The sequence below is a fragment of the Monopterus albus genome, unplaced genomic scaffold (genome assembly GCF_001952655.1).
Source record: "Monopterus albus unplaced genomic scaffold, M_albus_1.0 scaffold546.1, whole genome shotgun sequence".
NCBI classification, from domain to species: Eukaryota; Metazoa; Chordata; class Actinopteri; order Synbranchiformes; family Synbranchidae; genus Monopterus; species Monopterus albus.
In genome coordinates this window covers 61,889-89,869 of record NW_018128426.1, presented here as the reverse complement: position 1 = coordinate 89,869, position 27,981 = coordinate 61,889, and the positions used below count along the sequence as shown (strand labels likewise).

The window sequence follows — 27,981 nt, the reverse complement described above, 5'->3', positions numbered from 1 at the left end:
GAACAGTCAGAGACGACTGTACCAATCACGGATTAGACCTCTGTTGTCTACTGTACTCTTGACCCCCACCTCCTCACCCCTTTTTCTCTTCCACTTTCTTTATAGAAAGAATAGTCGAAACCATAGGCCTCAAACACACAGACAAACAAAGTGGCCTGTGTGAGTCTCTCCCTCTCTGAGTCAAACCAGAGTAAGAAGACATAAAGAAAGCACTGACAGTTCACCACACATTGCAGCAACACAGAGCGGTCCTCATGTATTTTGTGCTGTAGGAGGCTGGGAGTTCATCTGCCCTTCACATTAATCACACTACAAGATCAATTGAACAAAAATTTTGAATTTTCTGAAGGTAAACCAACAAGGGACATTTTTCAAATTCTTTGGGTTTATAAGTGTTGTGTGTGTGGCCTGGTATTACGTATGTTGTGGGGATGTAAATATATTTATATAGTCACATTGCAGGGACTGGACATCCTTATGCGTCCCCAAAATGAAAATCGTTTCCTTTTAGAGTGATGACTTGGTTTTAGGTTAGCCTGAGGGTATGGTTAGGGTTAAGGGTACTGTAAGTAAATGTAATGACCACTAATGGAAACAAAAGTGTGTATGTGTGTGTGTGTGTCTTTATTTACACTACCAGTCAAATTTTAGGACACACTTTCCTCCAGCCTACCGTGTACTGTGAACAGTACATGTGTCTTTGTGCTGGTGGAAAGGAGGGCATAGCATATGTAACTTTGAATTACACTCGTGTTTCAGAGGAAAGGTCCTGTGTCAGCTCCAACTACAGTGTTTGAATAAAGTTGATGGAATATTTCACTCACCAGCTGGCTCAGGCACACACACTCGCACACAGTTTGCACAGGGGTTACATGCAGGACAGCAGTGGAGCGGTCACACACCTCCTCCATGCTGCTCTCTGAATGACTTGGACACTACAGCTATTAAGGTTCTGTGTTTATTATTTGGACTTCCAAAAAAAATTGCAGCGTGTGTGTGGCCTTGTTTATATATACTTGTGGGGACAGAACACTGGGAACACACTGCTTTGCGAGAACCAGAAGTCCCCTGTGAGAACCGGAGGTTGGGCCCTATGACTAATTTGTCAAATTTTAGAAAAATGACAGGGTGTAAGGTTAGATCAAGTGTTGGCTTTGGTTAAGGTTAGGGGAAGGGTTAAGTTTAGGCAAGTAGGTGTTCTGGTTAAGGTCAGGATAAGTCTATGTACGGACCCTGTAAGTGACAATCGCATGGGTGTGTGTGTGTGTGTGTGTGTGTGTGTGTGTGTGTGTGTGTGTGTGTGTGTGTGTGTGTGTGTGCATGCGCAGATGGCCTCTCTGTGCTGGTATGACTTCATCCACATGCTAAACCTACACAGACATCACACCACATATCCCAGAGTCATAGGTGCCCACACACTACACATCACAGAAGTACAACAGATGCAGCATACATTTATAAAAAGACCAACATGTAAACAGGAAGAATAACATGTGGCTACATGAATTTACACTTTGATTGGACAATCTAGACTTGGACATTTAGAATCAGAATAAGCTGTATTGGCCAGATGTGTTGAACACACATGGATTTAGACTCTGGTGCAGTGGCTCATCAAGTTGAAAATTTGCTGATCAGCCCCCAAAATATCTGGGGGCTGGGACCCCACTATGATGGCCCAAATAATTTTGTCTCATTCTATCTTTTTCTTGTGAGATTTTAAATACTTAAATCAGCTTTAAATGATATTGACACTGTGAAAGGCTTGTAGTGATTTACCTACAGAGAATTATCACCTGAATCAGCAGCTCCCCTCAGCTTTACTGAGCTTTATAGTGACAACCTACTAGGCCTACAGTAACCTATATTTGAAAGACAGATGAAGGAAAATGAACCTGCAGCATCTGTAGCTCTTTATAAGTAAAACAATTTATTCTACTGCCCAAATTTTACATCTTACATCCAGTAATGTTCTGTCTCTTGTGTTACAGCTTCTTAGAAGAAATGTGTTTATTAGCTAAATTCATCTACTGTCCACAAAGAATTAGACATGAAGATGCAAAATAAATAAATAAACAAACATACCTAAAACTATGTAAATGCAGGCAGCCTGCTGGCATTTCTGAAAAGGTGAGATAATTTATAATTAAGTGCTGTTGATGTAGATGTAAAGTTAACGTTAATCTGGATCAGGAATAAGTTCTAGCTTGATATTTCCTTCAGGTGTTGGTGAAGACCAAAAACAAACCTGAAGTGGATATTGGATTTCAGGTGGACATAAAACCACAGTGCTCTGCCCTTCTGTTGTTATTCCAGCTTCTCTACCCCATGTGATGTCACCACGTGACATCTAGCAAAAGCTATAAGAAGCATTTTTCAGAACTCAAGTGGCCATTTCAAACAGCCAGCCACCGAGTACCTCTCATTTGATAAAAGTCCAAAACAGCGGCTGCCAGACCAAAGAGGTTGCATTCTTTTGCACAGAGAGAGTGGGGCATCCATAGTTCACATCATAGCTTTAGAAAACAGGACAGAGTTTGTTTTGAGTCTCAGTAAACTCTCTATAGCAGCTGAAAAGACATTCTACTAAACCACTTTAAATGTATACTGTAGGCTATGAACGGTATAGGGACTGGGTGGTTTTCCATCAATGCATCATGTTTAAAGTTGGTCATAAATTCTGAATGTTAAATGGTATTATGCAAAGTTAGCAGTAAATACATCTGTCAAATATCCATGGCAAATGTATCAAACATTATTAAATATAGTATAAGTGCAATAAAATGGGAAGTACAGGAACCTCAAAAGTGTACTTCAGTACAGTGCTTGAGTAATGTATTTACTTTCCACCACTGGAGACAATTATCGATTTCTACCAGGTTTAGCTGTGTGAGAAAACCAACCATGTGAGAAACAGTAATATGACATGTGAGAGAGTAGCAATCTAAACTAAATTATAGTAAGTCAACAGCTGTGGTTAAAGAGAAAATAGATTCATTATTGTGGGACTGCATACATACATCTGTACTTCTATCATTGTGAGGACACTGATGTAATGACTTCCCTAGCCCCTTAATTAAACCTCAACAATCACACATAAGTATATGCCTAACCCCTACCCTTACCCTAATTCTTCCCTTAACCATAAAACCTAGTCTTAACCCTCAAACAGCCCTTTGAAGGGATTGTCAGAAAGTGCTGACTGGCCAAAATGTCTTCATTCCCATGGTATAAAACTCAAACCGGTCCTCACAATATATAGCTCCACACACACATATACACAAACACATACATTTTCCCCTAAGTGCACTGAGATTAATAAAAAGACAACACTGACATGTACTTAGCTTCAACTTTAGCAGTTAGCTGTAGAGACAATGAGCTTGGAATTTGAATATTTCAGATTTAAAATAAATCACAGCAGGACAGAAGCAGGATTTCCCACAATCTCACAAAGGTGAATTTGTTAAGGTTTGGTAATGAGCAGTGAATGTGTGACAGATTTCTTAAGAATGCTACCATGCTGCCACCCAGTGTCTGCTGTGAGTACTGCATATTTTGCTTTTGTATGAAAACTCACCAAAATTTAGAAACATCACTTTTATTTAATTGACTCACACTGGTGATTTGAGTTTCTCAACAGAAAAGTCCTCCCCCCACTTTACCCCATTATGTCTCTGGTTTCACAATATGACATCACAAATAAACAAAAAATAAACAAACTGAAAATGAAAATGTGTACTATCTATACAGATAGAGAGTTTTGGAAGCCACAGAAAGATGGAAGTACTCAGTTATGGCTGACCATCATCCACTGAAACCAATTCATTAAAAGACAAAGAATATTTTAATAACTTGACCTTTCACTCAATTTTTGTTCAACCGCTCACAGAGAACACCTTGTAGAAAACAGAAAAACAGACACCACGTTGACCTTCACAGGTGCTTTTCAATCACAGCTCATCCTTGCCATTCTGAGAGTCTGAGGCTGATGTGCCGTCAGCTTTAGCTTTTTTGGGGTCCTTTTTGGTAACAACTTTTCCTGTCTTTTTTGCCGCTGGCTTTGTATCCTTTTTGTCTACTTGCTTGGCTTGTGTTTTAACTGCAGGTTTTTTATCTATTTTAGCAGCAGGTTTGGCTTTGTCTGTTGTCTTGGCCTTTGCCTGGTCTCTAGCTTTGGCCTTTGCTTTAGGGGCAGTTTTGGCTTCAGTGCCTGTTTTTGTTTTGTTGACTGGTTTTGTTTCTATTTTGCCCTTTGGTTTGTCAGCTCGTTTATCATCTTGCTTATCTGTTGTCTCTTGGTCAGCCTGTGCAGGAGGCTCTGCTGTAGCTGGTTGGGGCTCTGAGATGTCTGTCCCCTCCTTCTTGATGAAGTCGGCATTCACAGGGGTAGAGAACATCTTCAGCATATCCTGAGCTTGGATTCTCTCCTACAGACCCAAAAAAAAAACATTTGAGGATAAACAGAACACAAAATGACCAAATGGGGAATCTGATTTCCAAAACCAGCAACAAATATAAAATGTATACTCCTGTTGGATTAGTTACACTGGGCAAGGGAAGTTCTGTAATTTGTATTTTTTTTAAGCTAGGTGTGTTTTCCAGAAAACGTCCCATGCAGAATTAACAGATTCCTTCAAATTTCTGCTGGCAGTCAAAAATCATTTCATCATGATCTGCAGGTGTGTTTACTTTACAGCTACGAGCCATTATATTTCTTTGTAGCAGCAATAATCCGCTGTGTATATTACATCAGATTTTAGATTAAGGGCACCTTTAGGCTGTGCATCAACAACAACAGTTTATGTTTACTGTATGTCACACTGTGCAGGATGGGTCTAAAAATAAAATCATGCTTTGTACTCTGTGTCAGACTGTACAATATCAGTTCCACTGCAAATTTGGAAAAGCAAATTTATCACCTTTAGAGTTAAAATTAACACTTTCCTAGTGTGTATATGTGAACCACTAAAATGTGTTAAACTAACACTTTTGAAGGTGGTCACATTACAGTTACAGTGTTAGATAAAAACTCAGTGAAAAGCTTTAACACCTAAATATATAACAAAAAACACGTGTCACGGTGGCAGCAATGCGCTGCCATAGGTGGTTCTTGTGTGCACTATAGAATACAATCCTGCAGGCGCCACTGGATGTTAGTACAGAGATGATCCATACCTTTTCTTCGTGAGTTGGATCCAGGGTGAACCACAGTGCTACAGCACACCTCTGGCCCTTAGTGACGGCTCTGACACCATGGGGGTTTTCTTTCCCCGCTCCAAACCCAACCACACGGCCACACTGTGGACGCACCTCAGCCTGGAGAAGATATGATGTTTAATAGTGATGAAGCTTAAAATGTACTGCTGCTTTTATTCACACGTATTAATTAAGTACTGAAATGGAGTATTGAAGTAACAGTTGAATATTTACCATGACGGTTTTAGCATCCAACTCGGTGAAAATGAAATCTCCTCCTTCAAAATCATCATTTAAATAAAGGATGGCACTGCAGAAGGAAAACATTAGGATGTGATGTGGGTGCTCAACATCAGGGTCGCCCAGTTGATGAATAGTGTGTGCGTGTGCTCACCTGTAGTCTCTGTGTGTGTATGCAGGAGGTTCCTTCGTACACTCGTTGAACTCAGAGACCAGCAGACAGTTGTCCACATGAACAGGGTGACTCATATCCTCACGGTCCTCCTGTTTCTCTGAGTAGAAACAGTATAGAAAGAGGAGGAACATTTTAGTCCCTGATCAAAACAGTCAGCTTCTTTTTAGTCAAACAGAACTAAAAACTGTGCTAACCAATCACTTTATATTGATTATGGAGCAATAAAATCAATAAACACCTGAAATAATCAATAAATAATATTCAAGTGATATTGCACATTGTACCAAAATATTGCATAATGAGCCAACAATTAAAATATTTCCCATGCCCATGTAAAACCTGCTATGACCATTAGTGGCTGACTGCTGCTATCTAAAATCTTAATGGCTACTGGGACACATGAGTTCTCACATAACAGTTCAGTCTGCATTTTGGAAATCCAAATTGTCAGCCAGAGGGTAGGAGCTCATATTCAGAGTGAGGGATGTGGCATGGATCGTTTATAATTTTATGTGGCTCTCTGAGCACACCTCATAAAATACTGAAGGGAGTGGTATCTGGTGACAACAGACATAACTTTGTTTATCCACCACAAGCCTAGTGCCCAGGTCAGAGGAAATAGAATCCACAACACTGTTACACTGCTCAATAAAATCCTGAGTGTGGAACCGGAGGTAAAAATGATTCATCTCGCTGGCTTTTTGAAGATCGACTGTAGTTGAAATGTGCTTTCTGCTTGGTTCCATATTAGTCCCATGACTTTTTTGGTGTTCGCTGTACAGAGGTGTTGCTCAGTAATGTCTTTTTTGTTGTTTCCTGGCCTCTTTAAGCAGCTGATTAAGCTCCCTTTGTATTGTGTTTAGCCAGGCCCATACAGGGTTCTGAATGCCATTTCCTTATCTAATACATTCCTTTATCTTTTTAGTAATGTATGGTTTATTGTTTGGATACGTGCCCATTATATAAAAATTGTCCTGGTCTGTACACAGAAAGCAACCTTTCAGTGTGTCTCCCTCTGACCACACCATCGCTCGTTTCCTTTGGCTTACTGTGTTTAAATAATGTCTGTATGTCAGAATGAAATAAACTGCACTGTGGGCAGAGTTAGACAAGAGGGGGTTTTCATTAGTAGTGTAGGCATCTATCTCACTAACAACACAGTTTAACCCATTTTCTTTTCTTTCAGCATACTGCACTATGAGTTATCCCCACCTCTGCAGCTCCCATCAGAGTTTATTTATGTGCTGGATTGGTGTATGGGTGGATAAATTATTCCTGTGTTCATGTAGTTGTTTTTGTTGTTGCTCTTGTTGTTTACATCAATACAATAAAAAAAGACACTGGGATAAGGAAGCATTCAAATACAAATTTACAAAGGTGAAAAATACTCCACTACTCTATAAACCTGAATGTGCTCTAATGATTGATATATTTCATGATCAAATGAATAAATAATAGCAAACATAACTGCCTCACTATCCTCACTTGGAATACAAATGGGAATTCTGTATTCTCAGTATGCAGTAGTGTACTGCATACTGCCCCTGTGTTACAGCGTCTCCACTTCTAAATGAGTATGATTAACCTGCCTGTCTTCCTCCCGCAGTCAGTAATGAAGGGAATGGCCACACCTGAGAAAGGAGGAGGAGTGGATAAAAGGAGAGCAGTTGGCCGCCAGTAGAGGTCAGAGGTCTGCTGCTCGCTGCTGGGCGACTGCTGTGCTGGTCATTTCTTCAACCTCCTCACCACCACCAGTCATTTGACTTATGTTACAGTATGTTTAGTTAATCTTTAGCTGTGGGGAGTAACAGGCAGTGCTGTTTTCAGTTTTGTTTTGTTAGGTTAATGGTTTGATTTAGGATAGGAGTGGAAACCCGAGTCCGACAGCCCACTGCGTGGCTGGCTCACGGTTTTCCCTTTGCTTTTGTTTCTTTTACCCGGGGCTCCAACTTTCTTGTTTTGTAGGTTTTGTTAGTGAATTGTGTTCTTTTGCACCAGTTAACAGAACTTTCTTGTGTTATGTGTTCCTCTGAGCCTTGATTTGTTGCAACCGTAACACCCTGGCTGACTTACCATCGATGGCGGAGCGACAGACCAGGTGGGAGTAAGAGAAGTAGAGTGGAGTGTCCAGGTGGAAGTACGACTCCAACACCTTCCTCACCTTCTCGCTCAAGTCGAAGAACAGACGAGCGCTCTTCAGCGGAACCTTCCCTTCCTGTCCGAGCTGTGGGAGGTGGAAAGATGTTTACATGAAGGAATCCAACATGGGTCCGAGTCTTTAAATCAGATTGCATTCATGAAAAGTTGCACCAGCTGGACTGTAAAAACTGTGACTGTTACGTAAGTAGAACATCACAGGTTTGACTAAACACTTTAGATACGATGAGGTGATGTTTAGTGCTTCAGCTGCAGCTGAGCTACTGACCTTGACAGCCTTCAGGATGGTGACTCCCTGGAACATCTCACTGGGGGTGTGGGGGGAAACGCGCCCCCTGTAGCCATCACCTTTCAGAGCAGCTGCCTGTGAAATGTTCACAACATGAACACTTAAGACATGATGGGCTGACACACACAATGGAAGACACATGGATGTAGAGCAAAAACAGAGCCCAGGTTACATGAGTTTCTCTTGTTATTTTTGAAAATAAAATAAAGACAATATCTATAACTAAAATTACACATTAATACAAATCTTGAAATTTAGTTGGCTTTATTTGGCTCATTTCGTATTAGATGTGTCTCAGTTAGCTTATATAAAACTTTTCAATCAATAATTATTATATATTATGCATTGGAAAGATGGTGTCCCGGTATGGTGATAGTGGCACTTTTAAGGACATGCTTTAGCTTACTGTCTTCTCCATACTTCTGGTATTTTGAATATTTTTAATCCATTTATATCGCCTGTTTTACTAGTATGCAATGTAGTTATTTTGTCCTATCTGTCTTGTTCCTAGCAACTTTAGTTTTTATGGCAGTTAAGTTATTAAGCACAGTAAGTTGTGAACAGCGTCATTCTTCAGATAACTCACATTGGAGAGGCGGTGCAGCTCCCTGCACTCGTCATCACTGATCACTCCATCGAGCAGCACCCGCTGAGAGCCATTTAGCTGCGTGGACGTCATGGTCACTTTGATGTCATCATACAACACAGCGCCACCTAGAGGAAAAGGGCCACGAGCTCAAGCACGGTACAATTTGGCCTATCAGAGACTTAAACCTCTCTTCTAAAATGCAAATGCAAAATCATGACTATTCAGAACAAATACACCATCATCTCACTAGGGCTGCCCCCAGAAATCAACCCGTCGAATTATTGGTCGCGAAGCCCAACAGTCTTCTAGTCAAATCTTTGTTTTTATTTTATTATATTTTATTTTTTGTCAGCCAGTGTGCATTACAACAGAAGGTAGCCCCAGCTCCATGCCCCTATTAGTTTGTCATCTTCTTCTCCTCATTTTGGTGTCCCAAGCACCAATTTGCTCAATACTTTCCCCCTGTGGTTGGGGGGGAATACCCACTTCAAGGGTGACACTGTCTGATGCATGAATGTACAGTGTAAGGGCCAACAACACTATTTAGCAAACTGCTGCCTAGAATGAGGAAAGAAAGTTGTGGAAACATTGTGGTCTGCTTTTACAAGCGAAAAGACTTTTACTATTATATATATATAATATTTGGTAGCCCACCCTTTGGACAAAATCACTGAAATCAGTCACTTCCTGTAACCATCAGTGAGTTTCTTCCACCATTTTGGGCCACTCTTCTTCTGCCAACTGCTCCAGGTCTCAGATTTGAAGGGTTCCTTCTCCCAGCTGCTGTTTGAGATCTCTCCATGGGGGCTCTATGAGATTTAGATCTGAACTCATTGCTGGCCACTTCAGACCTCTCCAGCTCATTGTCTGAAACCATTTCTGCTTTTTGAAGTCTGCTTTGGGTCATTGTCCTGCTGTAAGACCCAACTTTCTGACACTGGGCCCCACATTGTGTCCCAGAATTCATTGGTAGTCTTCAGGTTTCATAAAGCCAAACGCACAGTTAAGACATCCAGTGGTTTAAGCAGCAAATCAACCCCAAAACATCAGTGAACCTCCACCATGTTTGACTGTAGGGACCATGTTCTTTTCTTTGAAGGCCTCATTTTGTTTTCTGAAAACAGTAGAATGATGTGCTCACCAAAAAAGCTCTATTTTAGTCTCATTTGTCCACAGAACATTCTCCCAGAAGGACTGTGGCTTCCTCAGGTAAGTTTTGGCAAACTCCAGTCTGGCTTTTTTATGTCTCTGTTTCAGCAATGGGTCCCCCTGGGTCTCCTACCATGGTGTCCCTTGTCATTCAGATGACGATGGATAGTGCGAGCTGACACTGTTACACCCTGGTCCTGTAGGTCAGCTATAGCGCCATGGGCTGTAACCTTCCTGACAATGCTGCACACAGTGGACACAGGAACAGCCAGATCTTTGGAGATGGACTTGGAGCCTTGAGATCATCCAGGCTTTTCCACTATTGTGGTTTTCAGATCCTCAGACAGTTCTTTGCTCTTCCTTCTTTTCTCCATGCTCAGTGTGGTCCATATGACACAAAGGTAACTTTTCTCCATTTTATCTGGCTGCAAGTCTGATTTCTAAGTTGCCAACACTTGTTGGTTGCTACAGGTGAGTTTCATTACAAATTAAAGGAGCATCACATGGTTGAAATACAATCATTTCTGATGGTTTTGAAAAGGTGTCAATAATTCTGTCCAGTCCATGTTTGGATCTCTGTGTGGAATTGATCAGATCTGGCTTTTTTACACAACAAATAAACATGAAAAACCAAAGAATTTGTGATTGCAACAGTTTTCTAGGAGAAGTGATGTGTTATCTGACAGAAATACAAGGGTGCCAATATTTTTGGCCATGACTGTATATATAAAAGAATGAATAGTTGCACTGAAAAGCCGAATCCGGGTCGACTGAAGATTCTTAGTCGGGCACAGCCCTGCATCTCATTAACATCTAATTGCTTGACTTGTTCTTTGGGTGAAATGTTTACCTTCCTCTGGTACCATCATTTTCGCCATATCTGAAGAGTCCTTCTTCTTCTCCTCGACCAGGGGGTGAAATGTTTACCTTCCTCTGGTACTATCATTTTCGCCTCATCAAAAGAGTCCTTCTTCTTCTCCTCAACCAGAGTCTCAATCTCCTTCATCAGGTTTCCTATTTCCTCTGTGATCCTCGCTGCAGTCTCTCTGTCAGCTCTGAGACACACCAAGTACAGAACATCACTTGAACTGAAAATTCATACTTACCCTGCACAGATGTGTTTGTGGCAGTGTTCTAAACCTTACTTCTGTTTTTCTCTCAGTTTCTGAGGCATGACATCCTCAGGAGTCCATGTGTCCTGAATATAAATGACAGTACAGTCCAGTAAAATAGCAAACACAAACCCTTTATCTTTCACCATGAATGAAATGAGCAGGGTTTGATGAAAAACAAATGGTTTATTCACTCACTGGATCTACAAAGGTGATTCCAAAGGCTTCATATCCAAAGTAGAGCAGCTCTTTCTCCAGTAAGGACTGCTGAATGTATTGTTTCACTGCCTGGAGGTGAAAAAATCAGTTTTATGTTAACTGAATCTGTTGAAACCTATCACTTGTAAAAAGATCCTCAATAATAAACTCCAATTAGTTTTTATTGTATATGACAAGGTTTTTAATAAAACTGGGTACGAGTGTGTGTGTGTGTGTGTGTGTGTGTGTGTGTGTGTGTGTGTGTGTGTGTGTGTGTGGGCGTGTTTTTCCTGCTATGTGGGGACTTCTTCCTGACTCCATACCAACTCATGAGGACCCATTTCACGGTGGGGACCTAAATTGAGGTCCCCATGGGCAAGAAATTGAATTTTAGGATGGCAACATGGTTTACGGTTAAGATGAGGTTAGGTTTAGGTTAAGGTTAGGGTCAGGGTTAGGGTTAGGCAAGTAGTGGTTCTGGTTAAGGTTAGGGTTAGTCTACAGGAAATGCATGTAAGTCAATGTAAAGTCCCCATGGACTACGAAACATAAACTGTGTGTGTGTGTGTATGTGTTCAACTGCAAAAAACAAAGTGACACTTAAGGCTGCACTAAGTAATCTCTGACTTTGAGGAACTGACAACTGAACAAACTCCAGCCACAGATAAAAACCATGAGATCCAAGTGGAAGTTCTGGTAAAAGCTTGGATAAGCTACAGGTGGTAATCCCCTACTTTTACAATGTCAGATTTGGCTTTTTTCTGCTTTTTTGTGTTGTTCCAATGCAAACAAAAGAAATAAACATGACAATACCAAATAATTTGTGATTGCAACAGTTTTCCAAAAGAAGCAGTGCATTATCCAACAGAAATGTAGGGGTGCCCATATTTTTCACCATGACTGCATAGTTACAATAGGAAGGGGTTGTGGTGGATGGTTGGTTCAGAAAATACAGGACCATTCCACATCCTCAGTCACATTTATTATTGTGACTATGACAATAAAGGCAATTTTAAACTTAAACAAACTTTTTCTAAGACTATTCAATAGTTTGTTCCTAAACCTAATGAAACCTTGTCAGTTCTATAACTGTAACTGAGAGTTTTTACCATGATGACAAAGCTCTGGTACAGTAAATGTGCTGGTGAGAGGATCCTACATGTCTGTCTACATGTCTCAGGATGGCACAGGTGAATTCTCGCTCCATTGAAAACAAATATTTTTTGCTAAATGACACTATTCAGTGTGGGCACTGAATACAGTCCTCAGTAGGACAATAGTTGATTTGACCAGTATCCAGAAGGTCAACAGAGACAATGGCATGCTGTCAGTCATTGTGTTGCATCTGGAAAAGTTAAACTGTTTCAGCACAGCCTTCGTCCCTTAATTTCTAATTGTTAGAAAACACAGGAGCTCACCCAAACAGAGTGTAATTGTGAGCGAGATAGACGTGTGTTACTGCAGCAGAGCGTCAAACAGTAGACACCTGATTTTTTTTCTGCTGTGAGTGGTTTACTGAGCAGGAAAATGTAAAATAAATAAATAAAACCCCACATTATCTGGGCCTTGCCTTCCCCCCTCCCTTCCAACACCATATATCGTACCAGAACGTTCTTTCCCATCTAGCTTTAGCCTGACCTACTTCCAATATGGAAGCTTTGGATATAATTCATTTCTCATCGCCTTGTGTTGTCAGTTAATAACCAGCAACCTGGGAGGAAGCATTGCTCCATGGCAGATAGATAACACCAAATCACAGTCATGTAGGCTCAATACGGCTCAGGGGATCATTATTTCTGATTGGGCCGTTCAAGTGTTTCACCGGCCAGGAAAAAGGTCTAGGGAGACATTTTTACCTAATTTCCCCTATGAGATCCATGTCCTGACCGTGAAACATTTACCTGGACACAAAATCATTTTTACATCTGCCATGGGGAATAAATGACACGTGTGTGTGTTGAGCTGATGTGATGAAGGAAGGATGAGCAGATATTTGAGATGATAGTGGGAGATGATCTGCAGAGAGAAAAGTGACATCCGTAACCTCCATAATCGTGTCTGGACAGCGGAATTCAGCTGGCTCACTGAATAGACAGTTTAATCGCCCAAATAAAAAATCACTTAAGGCGGCTCTCCATGCCTGTCATAAAAGGACTGGAAAGGAGAAGTGAGGTAACCCGCCACTTCAGTGTACCAACCACGCCTTCAACCTCCGCTCCATCCACCCGCAGTCTAACCACTTGATTTCCATCTGCTTGTTGGCTTGCTGGAGAGGGGTCAGAGCCGGGGCATCTCAGCAGCCAATTTTGGCACTTTAAAATCTCGTCAAGTACCCGTGCTGTTTCTCATGCACTCACTGGCAGGGTAACTGGAAACTGTTCATCACCATAGCAGGGTGTTCACTTTAAGAGTCAGGCACAGTATGTCTGTCAGTCGGAAGAGTGAGCGGGGGCCAGGTCTCGAAGTCGAAAGGAAATGAGACAACGAGCCTGCCCCTGTGTTTTTTCTCATCAGCCCCTGTTAAGACTGGCCAGGTTTGAAGGGTCAATCTGTCTTCAACCCATCTTTTCTGAGCCTCTTCTCTTACATTCTGATGCATTCTAATAGCTGCTGTTTGAACCATGAACACAGAAAGTGTTGAGCACATCAAAGACTTTGCTCTCTTCTTCTTTCTCTCCCTATCTGCATCACATCATCTCACTCTGCCTCTGTGATGTGTGCATGAATGAGTGTGTGAATGTTGAGTGTGTGTGTGTGTGTGTGTGTCAGACATCTAGAGAGGAGGGCCAGTGGTGTGTTCCCCCCCGGTTTTGGACCTGATCAAAGCGGAGTCTGTCAGTTTGCAGGTACACAAACAGCCAGCCTGTACACACACTGCACAGAACAGAGAGGGAGAGAGAGTGGCAGAGAGACACTGACACAGGAGGAGGTGTGGGTAGAGCTGCAGAGATCAGAAAGCATCATTCTGTCTTAAATCAGGGTTATGTGGAGGTCAGAATGCCTCAGCAAGCACTACTTCTTGCTCACCTCTGTATGAAAGAGGAAGTATGAAAGAGCAAGGAAGAAGGAGTGCCAACTGAGTTAAAGGTTGGACTCTCCCACCCGGGAGAAAGTGATGACAGCAACCTACCGCTTTATTAAAAGGATGACAAGACCTTGTTTTATCAACCTTCAAAATTAGACCATGGCAGGAATGTTGATGTTTCCTATTTGAAGCTTGGCTATATATATTATATACTGTATTTTCACAATTCTTATCCTGATTAAGGAGGAATATGTTTTTCTATATATGTTTGTCTTCTATATATTGTATATGTTCATCCTGTCCTGGTTCCAAATTGTCACACTGCATGTTATAGTCAGAGGAAATGTGTCATTCATACATATATAAAATTTGTTACAGGAAAAATGTTGAAAACATTCACTCATCCAACATTAGGAAATCTATAAGGTGGCCTGTAAGAAAGAATAAAAACAATGCCAGTTGAGTTTAATGTGGCAGAAACATGACCTACTGTGACAGAAAGGCAGCGGCTTCCATTAAAGCCAGTATATAGGATTTATTTCTCACCCTCTGACTGGAGTGCTTCTCAGCAGCAGTTTGCTCAGCTACACAAATGACAACACTATAACAAATTGACCATTTTCAATATCACACACTTGATATTGAATGTTGCTGTAGCGAATGTGTTAGCAGACAGTTCCAGCAGACACCGAGCAACATTAACAGTAACAGAGTCATGTTTCAGGTCAGTTGATAATTGTAAGTCCAGTATTCACTCTAGCTCAGTTTATGGTCTCTTATTATATGCAAAATATCGATTGGTGCAGCTCTAAACTCTTGTTTTGTTGCAGCATAGCCTCTGGCAACCATAACATAATATATATTCATTACACATTTACAAAGGGGTCTGATACCTTCATATATTTAACATTCCTTCCATAATGAATAATAATGAATGCCTGAGTGACGGAAATGTTCAGGTTCCCTCCAGCTACTGGTCATACTAGACCAATCATGTTGGCATTCAGAGCTGTGATGGAGTGTGAGAGGCTTGGATCACAGCTAAATGAACGTCAAATGCAAAATGATTTTACCCTAATCAAACACATAGCCAGTGCTGCATTCTGACATGCTGTATATGCAGTTAATCTATCTGCTGCCCTGTTCCTTTTTGTCTGCATCTGGCTATTGTCCCATCAGAGACTTAGAGAAACAGCCATAGGCTCCAATGTCATTGCAAACCTGTTTTCATCAGCGAGGCTGAAGTCACACAACTTTGCTAAGGTGTAGCATTACATTCGGAGTGCAGTTAAAAGGTTGTTTAGATAAATTAAAGCATCAAGCATTCCTGACATATAGCTGACAGCTGTGTGTCTGTCAGGAAAAAAGAGGGGAAAAATAGAGCACATCAACTGGCCAGGAAAATGAGAACGTTTGTCCCTGATGCCCTGTCAGAGTGAATGATTAAGATGTCTAATATGATGTTTAAAACTGTGAGGCAGGCAAACTGATAACAGCTCGATAAGGCCTCTCTCCTCGCTCATCCTCACACACTAATTAGCTTCTTACTTCTATTATTTATTTATTTATTTATTTATTTTTCGAGGATCGGGGTTTATCTATTTAAAACGTTTGAAGGGAGAGAGAGGCACCTGCATCAATCATAATTATTTTACACATACTAAAATTAGCTGAAGAGAAGAAGAACAGTCTCCTTCAGAAAGCATTGCAGGAAGAGTGAAAGGAGGCCAGTGTGAAGGAGAGAGAGTGTGTTTGTCTGTGAGAGAGAAAGAGAGGGATGAGGTGAATCGATAAATATCACTCCAACTGATTGGACCTAATTAGAGACATAGAGAGGCATTCTGGACAAAACTGGGTGGAATTGAGCTGGCCAAGTTGTCAGAGCCAATTAGGCTGCTGTGTTACTGCAGCAGAGAGAAAACACACAGACACTTAAGTTTTGTGTGTGTGGGTGTAGCAGAGTGATGATGCTTCCAGGGAAAACATGGCCAGGTGAGTGTAACTGTTCTCCCGTGGTGTGATAAAACTGTGATACAACAACAATGATAATCACTCGCAACTTATCACCCACACATGGGCACACATCACACACACTGACGAACACTCTGTGTCACACAACACTCCAGCTGTCAGCTGCTGGGCGTGCAGCTGTGGAGATCTCCAAAACATACTTTTAACTGGATCTCTGACTTTTTGTGGGTTCAGATGTGTTTTTATTTCTGGGTGTACATGCATCTGTGCATGAACGCATGCCAATGTTTGATTCTGGTGATTGCAGCTGCAAGCAATCACTCATGTGCTGTTAATATAATGATAGAGCGCTCTGAGCCCGCACTAACCTGAAGGAAGAAATGAAAAGCAGTCCCGAATACAGCCAACTTCACAGTGAAAGCATCAGAGTTCGGCAGTAGGTAACAGTTGTGTGAGAAAATACTGCTTTATTTCTATTAGGTGTAATAGAGAAACACAGGGCCTGTGGTCCAGCTCAACAACTGCAGGCAAATTTAGATAATTATTCCCAAATCCTCAGGCTATTTTAGATTGTATAGGTGCAGTGCAGCATGGTAGGCACAGCCCAGCCTTCAGCCATCTCTACAGAAGAACACAAATTAGATCTGAGGCAAATCTCAACACAGAAACAAGAGTATGATAAGCAAAAACAAGCATACATTTTCTGTGTTGTCGTCTCCCAATGGAAAGACTTCAAAGATCAGCGAGACAACAGCGCTGATGCAGAGATGGCTTTATTTGTGATGCAGCCCAAGGCAACACCGCTGCAAGCAGCAATGACACACTGAATTGCGAAAGTTTGAAGGACTTCATTACTTTACAGTCCTTTGAATCCTCTAATTGTTTGATTCTCCATGGCTGATGGGAGGGGGGAGTGAAAGAGGAAGGTGTTTCTTGGCACCAGCTTTCACCTTCCAGGGTCCTCTGGCATTGGACTGGATTGGGTTGCTGATTATTAGTTTCTTGAGGACTGTTTTTTTCTGATGCTCCTGAACTACTAGAATTTTTCAGCTTCAGGTTGAGATGCACTGTCTTTACATATAAATTTAATGAATAGAAAAATGAATGCACTAAAAAACAGCTAACAGTTTGTATTTTCTGTAGAAATTAAAGGTCAATCTGTACATTTCTGACTTTGGTGACTCTAGTGGCAGTATCTCAAATAGAGGATGTAATAAATATAAGTTTGATGTTTAGGGAAATATCCGTATCCGCTTTCTGGCAGGGGTATATAAGAAAACACTGGGCTAATGTCTAAATGTTAAACATGAAGCTACAGCTAACAGATGGTTAACTTTGCATAGCATAGTGCAAATAAGGGAAAAAGCTAGCCTAGCTCTGTCCAGTGCAGGGGCGTATTAAGCTTTTTAAAAGTGTGGGGGATGAGGTTTGTCTAGGGTGGGTGTGTCTGAGCAAGACTGAAGCTGAACGTAACTAAATGTGTTTTACACCTCTCTTATTTATGACATATAGAGTTTACCTATCTCTAAAATAGGGTTTATGCACCAAATTCAACCAGGACATTCAATATTCTGCTTGCTATCATTATCAGTGCAACACAGTTATAGCTTAGTGTTTCATATGATATGATTTATGACATATGATTTTAAATATTTTATTTAAACAATAAACTGATGAAGCTTAATGCTTAAAGCATTGTTTATAGTTGGTTACAATTGCACAGAAAATGTTGGATATTGCCAACATGGCATGAAAACCAAATGGCCTGAACATTTAACAATGGATATATGAACATTTGAACTTTCACTCAGTTCAAAAAGAACCAGTTTTCTTTACAAGAGACAAACTGATCAGCAATCATTTTTCTGTTCACCCTATCCAGCTTGTCTTTATGTACATGGTACACAGCAACACTGTTGAGGTGGGTTTGGGTCATGGTGCTGCGTAGCCATGTTTTCAGCCTCCGGAGGCTGCTGAAACTCCTTTCTGACTCTGCTGATGACACAGGCACAACTAGGAGGAGACGAGCAACTGTTTCAATTTGGTTTTCTGCATCTTAATACTGTGTGGCATAACAGACAGTAGTAGTAAGTGGTAGGAAAGTCAGATAGGACTGTGAGACTGCTTAAAAAATAGCCTACTTGTGCTAGCATCATACAGCTCCCTATCTAACTTTATTAACAACGTAATACTAGCTTTGGTGGTGAACATGGTACATGATGGATATTAAGTATTTTTCAGCAGATATTGTGACAGCGAGTTTGGCTTCACTAAATTACTGTGATGCAGTGTTCTTCACATTTACTGCCTCACCTTTAGAATGTTCCATAACGTTTGTTTCTCTACACGTCTCCTTAGCTGTCTCCAGTCGTCCTCAATGCTAACGTAATGATTTGTGTTTGCCTCTTCACCCGCTCACTGGTGGATTTGCTGTGATTGTCGCTCAAACTAACTTGACCTATGTGTTTGCGTGTGTGGGGTTGTTCATACTCTTTCGCTGATGTCGTTTTATATATATTGGCTATTTAGTTTCATTACACCTCGCCAAAAAGAGTGGAGGATGTTTTTAGAAAAAGTGTGGGTGTTACATCGCCCACATCCCCCACGGCTGCAACGCGCATGGTCCAGTGATAACAAAATCCACCTAGTTAACCCGTCTAAAGCTTAACTATTAACACATTATATCCCATTTGTTTATTTCATACAAAAACCAACATGGAAAACAATGTTTCTTGTATTAAATAAACAGGATATAACATGTTAATTTAGATCTGCTAGTTGTGTTTTTGTCCTGTCATGTATCATAGGCTGCCAGCATGTGGTAGATGCAGCATGAGGGATTGGAGTTTCGGCACTGGCGATACAGATTACACCATAGTAAATCACATGCACAGCATACTGGACCTGAGCACACCAGGAGAACAGTGGGTGAGAAGTTCAGTCTCTGCCACACTGTGAACATAACAAAAGGGTGTTTCATTTGTTTTGGATTGTGCAGCAGTTTTGGAATTATGCCATTTTACACTTTAAACAGCCCATGGCATGTTTTCCTTGTTTTCTGACTTATCTATAATGTTACAACAGTGAATTATCATCTTAGACATGACCTAAAAATGAGGTGTGTGTACATTCTAGTACTTCTCTGCAGAAGCAAGTCGGTTTATACACATCTTGCAAACTCTTGCTCTCAAGACTTTTTTTCTAACACAATAAACATGATAGTTTAAGGATTTCCTTGAATGATCATAATCTCCAGGCAGTTGTGCATTTATGTGAGCTTGCCTGACATCCACTGGTGCCATTGTAAAAGCAGACTTTTTCAACTGCACGTGGTTTTGTGGATATATTTTACCTCCTGCTGCTGCACTGTGACCAGAGGATGTGGAGAAAAATAAAGGGCCTGAGGTTACTGCATGTCCAGGAATGTTCCTGTACAGGGACACTGTTTTACCTGACCAGGTCTAACCTACAAGCAGCTGGCCTGTGAAGTCCCCTGGGAACTGTTATTTATGCCAAAGAATATATATTGCCATTTTTACAGTGTACCTTTAAAATAAATGTTAGCAGGATAGTAGTAGCAGTTGCATGTATTCACTCCATACATGAATGGATCTCTATCTAGGAATCTGTAAACTGACTACTTAGTCACTGTTGTAACTGACCAAATCACTGGTGATTGAGAGCACCATTTTCAGCTCAGCTATGTTGTATAGTACATTACTCGTCTCGCTTTAAAGTCACAGCAAAAGGATTTAAAAGGAAACTAATCAGCATTTACTGTATCATGGACACTGGTACTCCAGACAGCAAAGCAAAGTGTACCCAGAGAGCTTCACAAAACGACAACCTAATAAACATCCATGTGTCATCTTGTACTAGCAGACGTTTGAACCGGGATGCTCCAGACTGTGCAGGCAGTGCCTGCGGAAACAGTTGTTTCTCTGAGCAAGTCTTGGATCAAAGGGGATCGATTCCTCTGACCTTGTTCGAATCAAAGGCAGTGGTGCGATGGTCTCGTGCAGCTCCGCTTTTGCCTCCCATTCAGATAAGGCATCATACACAACACTAACTATGGTAATGATGATGAGGAATCAATAGGTGGTTATGGTGCTTTAAGATGTATTGTTATGAGATGGAGGCAGGTAGTGCAGAGAAGGTGAGGAGACCTGAAACTATTGAGGACACACACAGAAACAGCCATGCATAAAAGCAATTAACACCAGGGCATGCACACATTCATGTAAAAATGTTATGTGAATGCCTGACAAAACACAGGTGAAACACAAACACACACACTAACACACACACACACACACAGATAAATAAGAACTTTGAATAATCACACACAAACTCAAATGATTATTTTTTACACACACACACACACACACATGCACACAGTACTGTATATACACACACATAGGGGTTGCCAACTTGTCACCGTAAGTCTCTGTGTTAAACACCATTACTAATGAATGCCCAGCAGAAATTCTTGCAACCAAATCCTTCTTTTTTTCTCGAAGCACATGTATTTATAAGACCTAAACTAATCTGTGTAAATTCTAATTTTTTTTCACTTTTAATTATTGTGAAACCTATAAATGCTCCCTATTAATATGCAGAGAGCTTTCTGGATTCAGTATACATCACTGGAAGTAATTATGGATAAGAGCTTTTTTGCCTGTGAGGTGAAGTAGGAAGACAAACACTGCCCTCTTGAGCCTGTCGGCAGCAGCTCGAAGACAGCTGGCACCAAGCCCACTGGCATTTTCACTCCAGAATAATCCATCTGAACATTTCAATATGGCTCTGTCTGTGTCTCTGTCTGGCTCTTTGTCTCTTGCGCACTCTTGTTTCTCTGTGGTGCATGTGAATGTTTCCTTTTTATCTTATAATCTCAGTGCAAACCTCTCTGCACCATCTGAGCAGTTTTAAATAGTAGAATGTGTCTTGAAAGGGGGGAGGGGTTCTTTTAAACAGTCAAAGGTGAGAGGAGGGTGAAACTTCTTAAAGGGCAAAGAAAGAGGAGAGCAAAGTGGGAAGTCAGTGCAGTTATGAAGGTCCTGTGTGGTTAGTGTGCTAAGATTCTTAATTTCAGCACTTTGCCAAGTCCCACTGAAACAGGCCTACCACACTTACATTGGGAATGATCAAGGGCAAAGACACACACTGGTATACACACTCTGAGGTAGTGCTTTGCACCGAATTTCTCCCCTGTTTCTCTTTTTGGGAAATGAACAGAGCCACTTTGAGAATCAGAAGTAAAGCATTTTCTAAGGGGTAAGTGTTTTTCAATAGCTCCACAGCACTGTTCATTACCCTCGTGACAGCTGCAAGATTACTGCTATGATTGTTTTTTTTTTTTTCAAGATATTTAAAGAAAGGCTGTTTCACCACAGGAGGAGATAATTTTAACAGTGGAAGAAATTTTGCTCATTAAAAGATAATGCACTTCTTTGAAAACAGACTTTTTTTAGAAGTATAGTATCTGTCTTGAAGTTATGGAAGTTGCATAAAGGCAGTCTTTCTTATTATGCTAAATCTGAGTTGTACAATATCAAACTTCTTTTATTTTCTTTTGTGTTGTAAAATGTGCTTCTTCAGATTTACCACAGTGTATCTTGTCTCACAAATATTTATCCTTCTTACAAAAAAGCATTTGTAAAAACAAAAGTTTTTTGTTATTTATTTATTGTTAATTGATTGTTGATTGTTATGTGAGGAAATTGCTATTAAGTACAACTGAAGGTCAAAGTATTTCCATTTTGTGCTACTTTATACTTCTAAAATAATTTTTACACTTACACAATGTACATGTATCTGAGCTGTTTCCTACTGTTTGAGGCCTTTATGAGGACCTAAGCTAATATGTATAATTAATTTATGAGAGTTGTCTCAGAAGTTCTTTTATTACTTGAGCTTTTTTATGTTTTATTTATTCATTTAAATTTCATTTCCTAATATGAAGGTCTTAAGGTTCAAAGCAGAAATGTTTAAACACAGTGAGTCTAACAGGACTGGGCTCACCTCATAAAACACCCATTAGGTATCAGTTTTTAATTGCAGAATGATTACTAAAATCTACATATACTGCAATCAAAACACAGAGAATATATACAGTATACATTATCTACAGCCATGGGTATATACAGTGTATCTCTTACACAAGCCATTCTTCTACAGAATGACTGCTTTTATAGTGGTAATATTTATGTACTCCTACCTACACAGGATTCCAAATAAAAAGCTTTCACATGCACCAAAGTATTTTTCCATTGTTCTATTACTACCTATTGCTATTTAGGATCTACATACTTTTCCACTGCTTCTACTGGTTGCCATGAGTGTACAAGTAATTAATTCATTTAAACCTGATTATTTCAGAAATGCTTGGCAACTCCATCTGAGAACATGACTGCCTCTCCTTGTCACTGAAACACTGGCCTTTCCATGCACTTGTATAGTATTTGCGAAGTCACTTTTTATTGTAATATTTTTATGATGGAATTAATTATATTTGATGTAAAATTATTTTTTCCATCAGCTAACTGGAAGACAGGATGAGCAGAGTACACACTGAGCTCCTGAGGCTGCTGATAGCTGCTGACAAGCCGGCTGTTGCTAATCGCTGCTGCTGGAAAGGACTGTTGGAGGGTAGGAACATGTGTCTGCACACACACACACACACATACACACATCTGCAATCACTGCTAATCCTGATAGGTAGAAAAAATGTTGAATAGCCACTAGGCTGCACTGCTGTGTTGTCTGTCTGACTGCTGGGTGAACTCTGAGCTTTCCTGTGTATTTAGCACAAGGTCAAAAAAAGTCATGGAAAGTGTGTGATTTTCTCAATTTAATTGGCATGTCCATTTTATCAATAAGGACTTTGACACAATTTAATGTATCTCCTAGTCCAGCAAGGGGCTAAAGACCAGCTGTCTTTAGCCCCTTGTTGTCGAGGCGTGAGTGGGGCAGTGTGTTCACATGAGAGCATGGTGGGTCTGAGGACATGTGACATGCCAGGGTCTTACATGGAGCATCTGCCATGTACATTCACCGCTATCATGTTATCTTCCCCATCCATAAATATTAATGCAGAGGTGTTTAATTGCTGCTGCTGCTGAGCTGTTACTGTCGGGGGCAACAGTGCTGCTGTGGGTAGAGCGGTCACCTCTCAACCAGGAGGTTGAACATTCAAATCTCACTGCCTGCAGTCCACATGTCAAAGTGTCCTTGGGCAAGACAATGAACCCCCCGAGTTGCCTGTGATAGCAGCGCATACGCATGCAGTGGCTCCAAACACTGTATGCATCGGCACGGCTCCAAACAAAATTTCATTGTATGTGTTACAATAAAATAAAGCTTCTTCTTACCTTATTCAAATGTACAAGTTGTGATTTAACCAACAATCTCCTCCTAGCCTCAGACAAAGGCCTTTCTAATATAATTCATTATTAGACTCGATTGGCTTTTCTCAAACTATAAATAAACCCACTCACTGTTGTAATCACACCCTTGATCTTGTTCTGACATATGGCATCGAAACTGAACACTTAATAGATTTTCCCCGTTTTCTGACCAAGTTCTAATAACTTTTGTATTTACATTGATGTATTATGCAGTATGTGGGAAACAATTCCACTACAGTAGATGTCTATCTGACAATGCTGTTACCAAACATAATTAAATAATTCCATCATTATTTACTTCAGTGCCATTTGCCAACAAAATGGAGGGCGTCCACCTTAACTTTACTCCCACACAAGTCAATAATCTTGTTGGCAGTGCTGCAGCCTCCCTGTGTAAAACATTTGATACTCCCTAACGCAGACATCATGAAAACTGGAAAGGAGGTGGCACACCATTAAGTCAGAAGAGTTTTTCATAGCCTGGAAAGATAGTTTAATAACATTAAAAAAGCCCTTCGTAGTGCCAGAACCGCATTTTATTCATCACTGATTGAGGAAAATAAGAACAACCCCAGGTTTCTTTTCAGCACTGTAGCCAGGCTGACAAAGAGCCACAGTGCTGTTGAGCTTAACATTCCCTTAGATCTCAACATCATTGACTTCATGAGCTTCTTTGCAAATATAATAAGGATAATCTACTTTGTTTGGCCAAGTATGTTACACACAAGGAATTTGTTTCCAGTACAGAACTGAGGCAGTCATCTGCGGCACCAATTCAGTGTCTTGCCCAAGGACACTTGAACACATGGACTACAGGCACCGAGATTTGAACCTCTAACCCGCTGGTTGGGAGATAACTGCTCTACCCACTGAACCACACAAAATCATTAGACAGAAAAATTATCAGACCCTTTCCACAACTCTCACAGACGTGCCCTCAAGAATAACAGCTTTAGAAACATCAGTAAGACCTCATTTATATTTAGACTGCTTCTCTCCCATAAATCTCTCTGGGTTGACCTCAACAATTGTTTCATCTAAACCATCAACATGTCTCTTAGACCCCATCCCAACCAGGCTGCCCATTTTTGTTCTGAGCTCAGTGATATTTTTACTTATGTGCACTCTGAAGCATCTTTTGTTTAGGTCTGGCTGTTCTCCCTCCAGATACAGGAGTGACTTTTCTTTTCTTTTTTTTTTTTTTTTTTTGTTGCCCTGTGTGGCAGTACCCGGCGTCCCTGAATTTTATTACCCTGACAGTTTCTTTTCACTGTTTCTCCCGCTGCTTTAGGTGTTTCTTACCTAGTTAAGCTCTCCTCCATCATCAGCCCAAGCCGCTGGGTCCCCTCTGACATCATTGTCTTATGGTTCACTATTGTCTGACGTTGACCAGATCTTGCCTGCCACTCCATCCTTGTCAGACTCCTGAGTCCCGTTTCTCCCCAGGGTTCTGCAGCCACACCATTCTGGTGCACCAGATCTTGTCTGTTCTCTGAAGCTGAGCAGGGCTGGGTCTGGTCGTTACCTGGATGAGAAACTACCTGGGAGCACCAAGTGCTATAGTCTGGAGCTTTCTCTGCTAGTGAATTAAGATCCCTACTCAGTTTTAGTGGTGTCAACTGCTGTATCTTGGTATTAAACTTTTTAACTTACTGTTCTGTCTCTGGCATCTGCATGTGGGACCTTGCAAACCATACATTTTAACACGCAAAACCCAGATAGCTTTTTTTTTATTATATATCGTATAAGAAAGAGAAATTATCACTTTCTTAGGCTGTTGAAAAATTTCCACGCAGATGGAAAAAGGCTAAGTAATTTGGCCAAGGTAAATCATAAGGGTGTGTGTTTTTCATTTGCATTTCACTCTAGTTTGTAACACACATCCTTAGATGGTCCTTTATACATGACTAATTCCTCTTGAAAACTTATGTGAGAGTTATTTATGACTTCATGGTGAGTTGTATGGGTAAGGAGTTTCACATATTGATCTCTCAAACAGAGAATTCTTTTGAGACCAAGTTTTGTCAGGTGTGTTTTTCTTCCCAGCTGTTACGTTGGCTATGAGAATCACATTGATGGGGATGTGTGCGAGTTCTTTACTCATCATGATACCCAGCCTGAGGTGCACAACGCTCATCCCCAGGGTACAGGCTGCTGCAGATCCCTGGTACATTGTGCCTGTGTGGAGGTCAGTACTGCAGCTCCTTATTCTCAATAACAGCCTTAATCACATCCAGCCCCAAACAGTTTGTTTGGTTTGTGGTTTCTGCACATGACTACTCGAGATTCTCATTTCTGTTTTCCCACACAATTATGTTTGACACTTACACTTCATAGTGTAGCAGTCGTAATGTTGAACTCATATTTATGAGTTGTTTAATCTTTGTGTGTGTGTGTGTGTTTGTGTGTGTGTGTGCTGTAGTGGGCCTGCTGTGGTACAGAGCGAACACTTAACACCAAATACAGACAGGAAGTAGGTTTCATCACCCAGCTCATAAAGCTTTAGCAAAATCAAAATCATCTCCCATTCATAAATTGTGATTATATTGTCTTAATAAAAGCAGAATATTATCCTTTCTTGTCCAATCAGTATCTTAGTTTCATGTCTTTCTGCCATTAAGCTAATATTAACATAACAATAGACCAACAATACAGACTTCATTAGCAAGTGAAGCTGTTCAGCTGTCATTACATGACTCAGGTGTGGAACATGGGTTAGAAGATAATGCAAAATGGTCTGTGGCATCACAGCTCAATTAATTCAATATTCCCTAAGGACTGTTGTTAAGATAGATGATTTGTTGGTTAAAATATTATTTTTTCTGAGGATGAAAAAGATGCAGAAAATGCTTTACATTGTGGCTGAGTCTGCTGGAAATGGAGATTAAAAATAAATCAGAATAAAACCCATGTGGTACATTTTTTAAATAACTCACTTCCAAAAAAGTTATTTTTCGCTGTGGTTCAACAGTATTGTTATATGCTCAACAACATAAACATCTCACTTTTAAAGATGGCATCAGCATTCTGGCTAACTCAGAGCTTTAGGGCCAGTGCTTAACAGGGTAAAAATGTGTGTTTTGTACTTACAAATGAATAAATCATGTCTATATCCTGTGTCTGACTATGACATCTGGGGGTTCCATGAATTAGTGAGATGAAATCATTGTTTTTTATGATTGATTCTCTTTATATTTTCCAAAATTGATGCGTAACAGTGTAATATTTCTGATGCCCAACACGAACTATTTTTGATGTATAAAGAAAGATGGTTTGCTGGCATCTGATCTAAACCTAAATTAAAAATATTGTCAAATAAAGGACAGCTATGAGGTAGAGTCTTATATGAGGTAGAACCTGATCAAAAGCCAGAGGTCTGTGCTCAGTTACACTGTGGTACTGTTCCTTTAGCTACTGAAATAGCTTGACTGGTTTATTGGAAGATAAAAACTGATATGTGTTATGTGAATTGAGGGAGACTGAAGATGAAATCCATTTTATATTTTATTGTCCACTGTTTGATGACTTGAGGGATACTCTTTTTTTGTAAAATGTCTTCAATATCTGCCTTTTTTTTTTGATTGATGCTTATAAGAAACTTGAATTGTCTTTTAAAAAGAGAACTTTTTATGTGGTGGAGTTTATTTGTAGAGCCTGGGACAGAAGACAAAGCTTTTTGTATGGTCTGTAATATAAGGAGGTTATGGTAGAGTGAAAATGTATCTTTTTCATGGAAACAACTGTTTTGCGGTGTCTTGTAAGTCCATGTGGGCTGGGCACTTTGGTGCATGACAAATAAAATAAATCTGTCTGCAACCATTTTCAGCACAAATACAAAATTTGTAACCATCCCTCTCTTATGTTCATCAGTAATAAAGTGTTTAAATGAATCTTCCTCAGTAATGTTTTTATTTTTATCTAATATAATATTTTTCAGGGAGTAGAAATGTCATTCATCTAAAACACATGCAAGAAAAAACAAGTAACTTTATTCAAAATACAGCCCATCTTAATAAGATAACAGTGTGTGAGAGACACTGGGTTCTATTTTCCTGCATCAGGGTGCAGTGTTAAACTCTAGGCACAACATGAATTTGGGCGTATTCAATGGTGTTTTGCAAATTTGGTGACCTCAGAAGGCACGTTTTGTATGGGGGTGGAATGCATTATTATAGGGAGGAATAAATTGTGAGCTTTGGTGGTGGCTTTGGCATAAATATTCACTCAGTAGTCTGCTAATATCACTGACCGGCTGGATCCAGTGCACAAAATCCATGGCGTCTCACATGTAACTTTATAAATGTTTCACTGTTTTTAAAATAATACAATAAAATCACATTGTAATCACTGTGTTTGTGGTGAAACTGACTGTGGTCCTTCACAGTGCACAGCCAGTGGATGTGTTGCCAACTTTATCTCCACCTACAGCTGCTTTCAAAGCTGATCAAACAGCAATAAAAAGCAAAAG

The 27,981-nt window shown here is 40.4% G+C and overlaps 1 protein-coding gene across 1 annotated transcript; it reads right to left on the bottom strand.

Annotated features, from left to right (window-relative positions):
• Positions 1-1,549: 1,549 nt before the first annotated feature.
• LOC109953105 (prolyl 3-hydroxylase 1-like) lies at positions 1,550-25,686 on the bottom strand. The gene is made up of 12 exons (XM_020588504.1): positions 25,567-25,686; positions 11,109-11,198; positions 10,944-10,996; positions 10,789-10,853; positions 10,649-10,711; positions 8,647-8,774; positions 8,040-8,135; positions 7,688-7,838; positions 5,594-5,711; positions 5,434-5,509; positions 5,179-5,319; positions 1,550-4,430 (listed from the first exon to the last, which is right to left on the bottom strand). Exons 1-12 carry the CDS (start codon positions 25,684-25,686, stop codon positions 3,954-3,956), a joined length of 1,578 nt encoding a protein of 525 aa, XP_020444160.1. The 3' UTR covers positions 1,550-3,953.
• Positions 25,687-27,981: the final 2,295 nt, after the last annotated feature.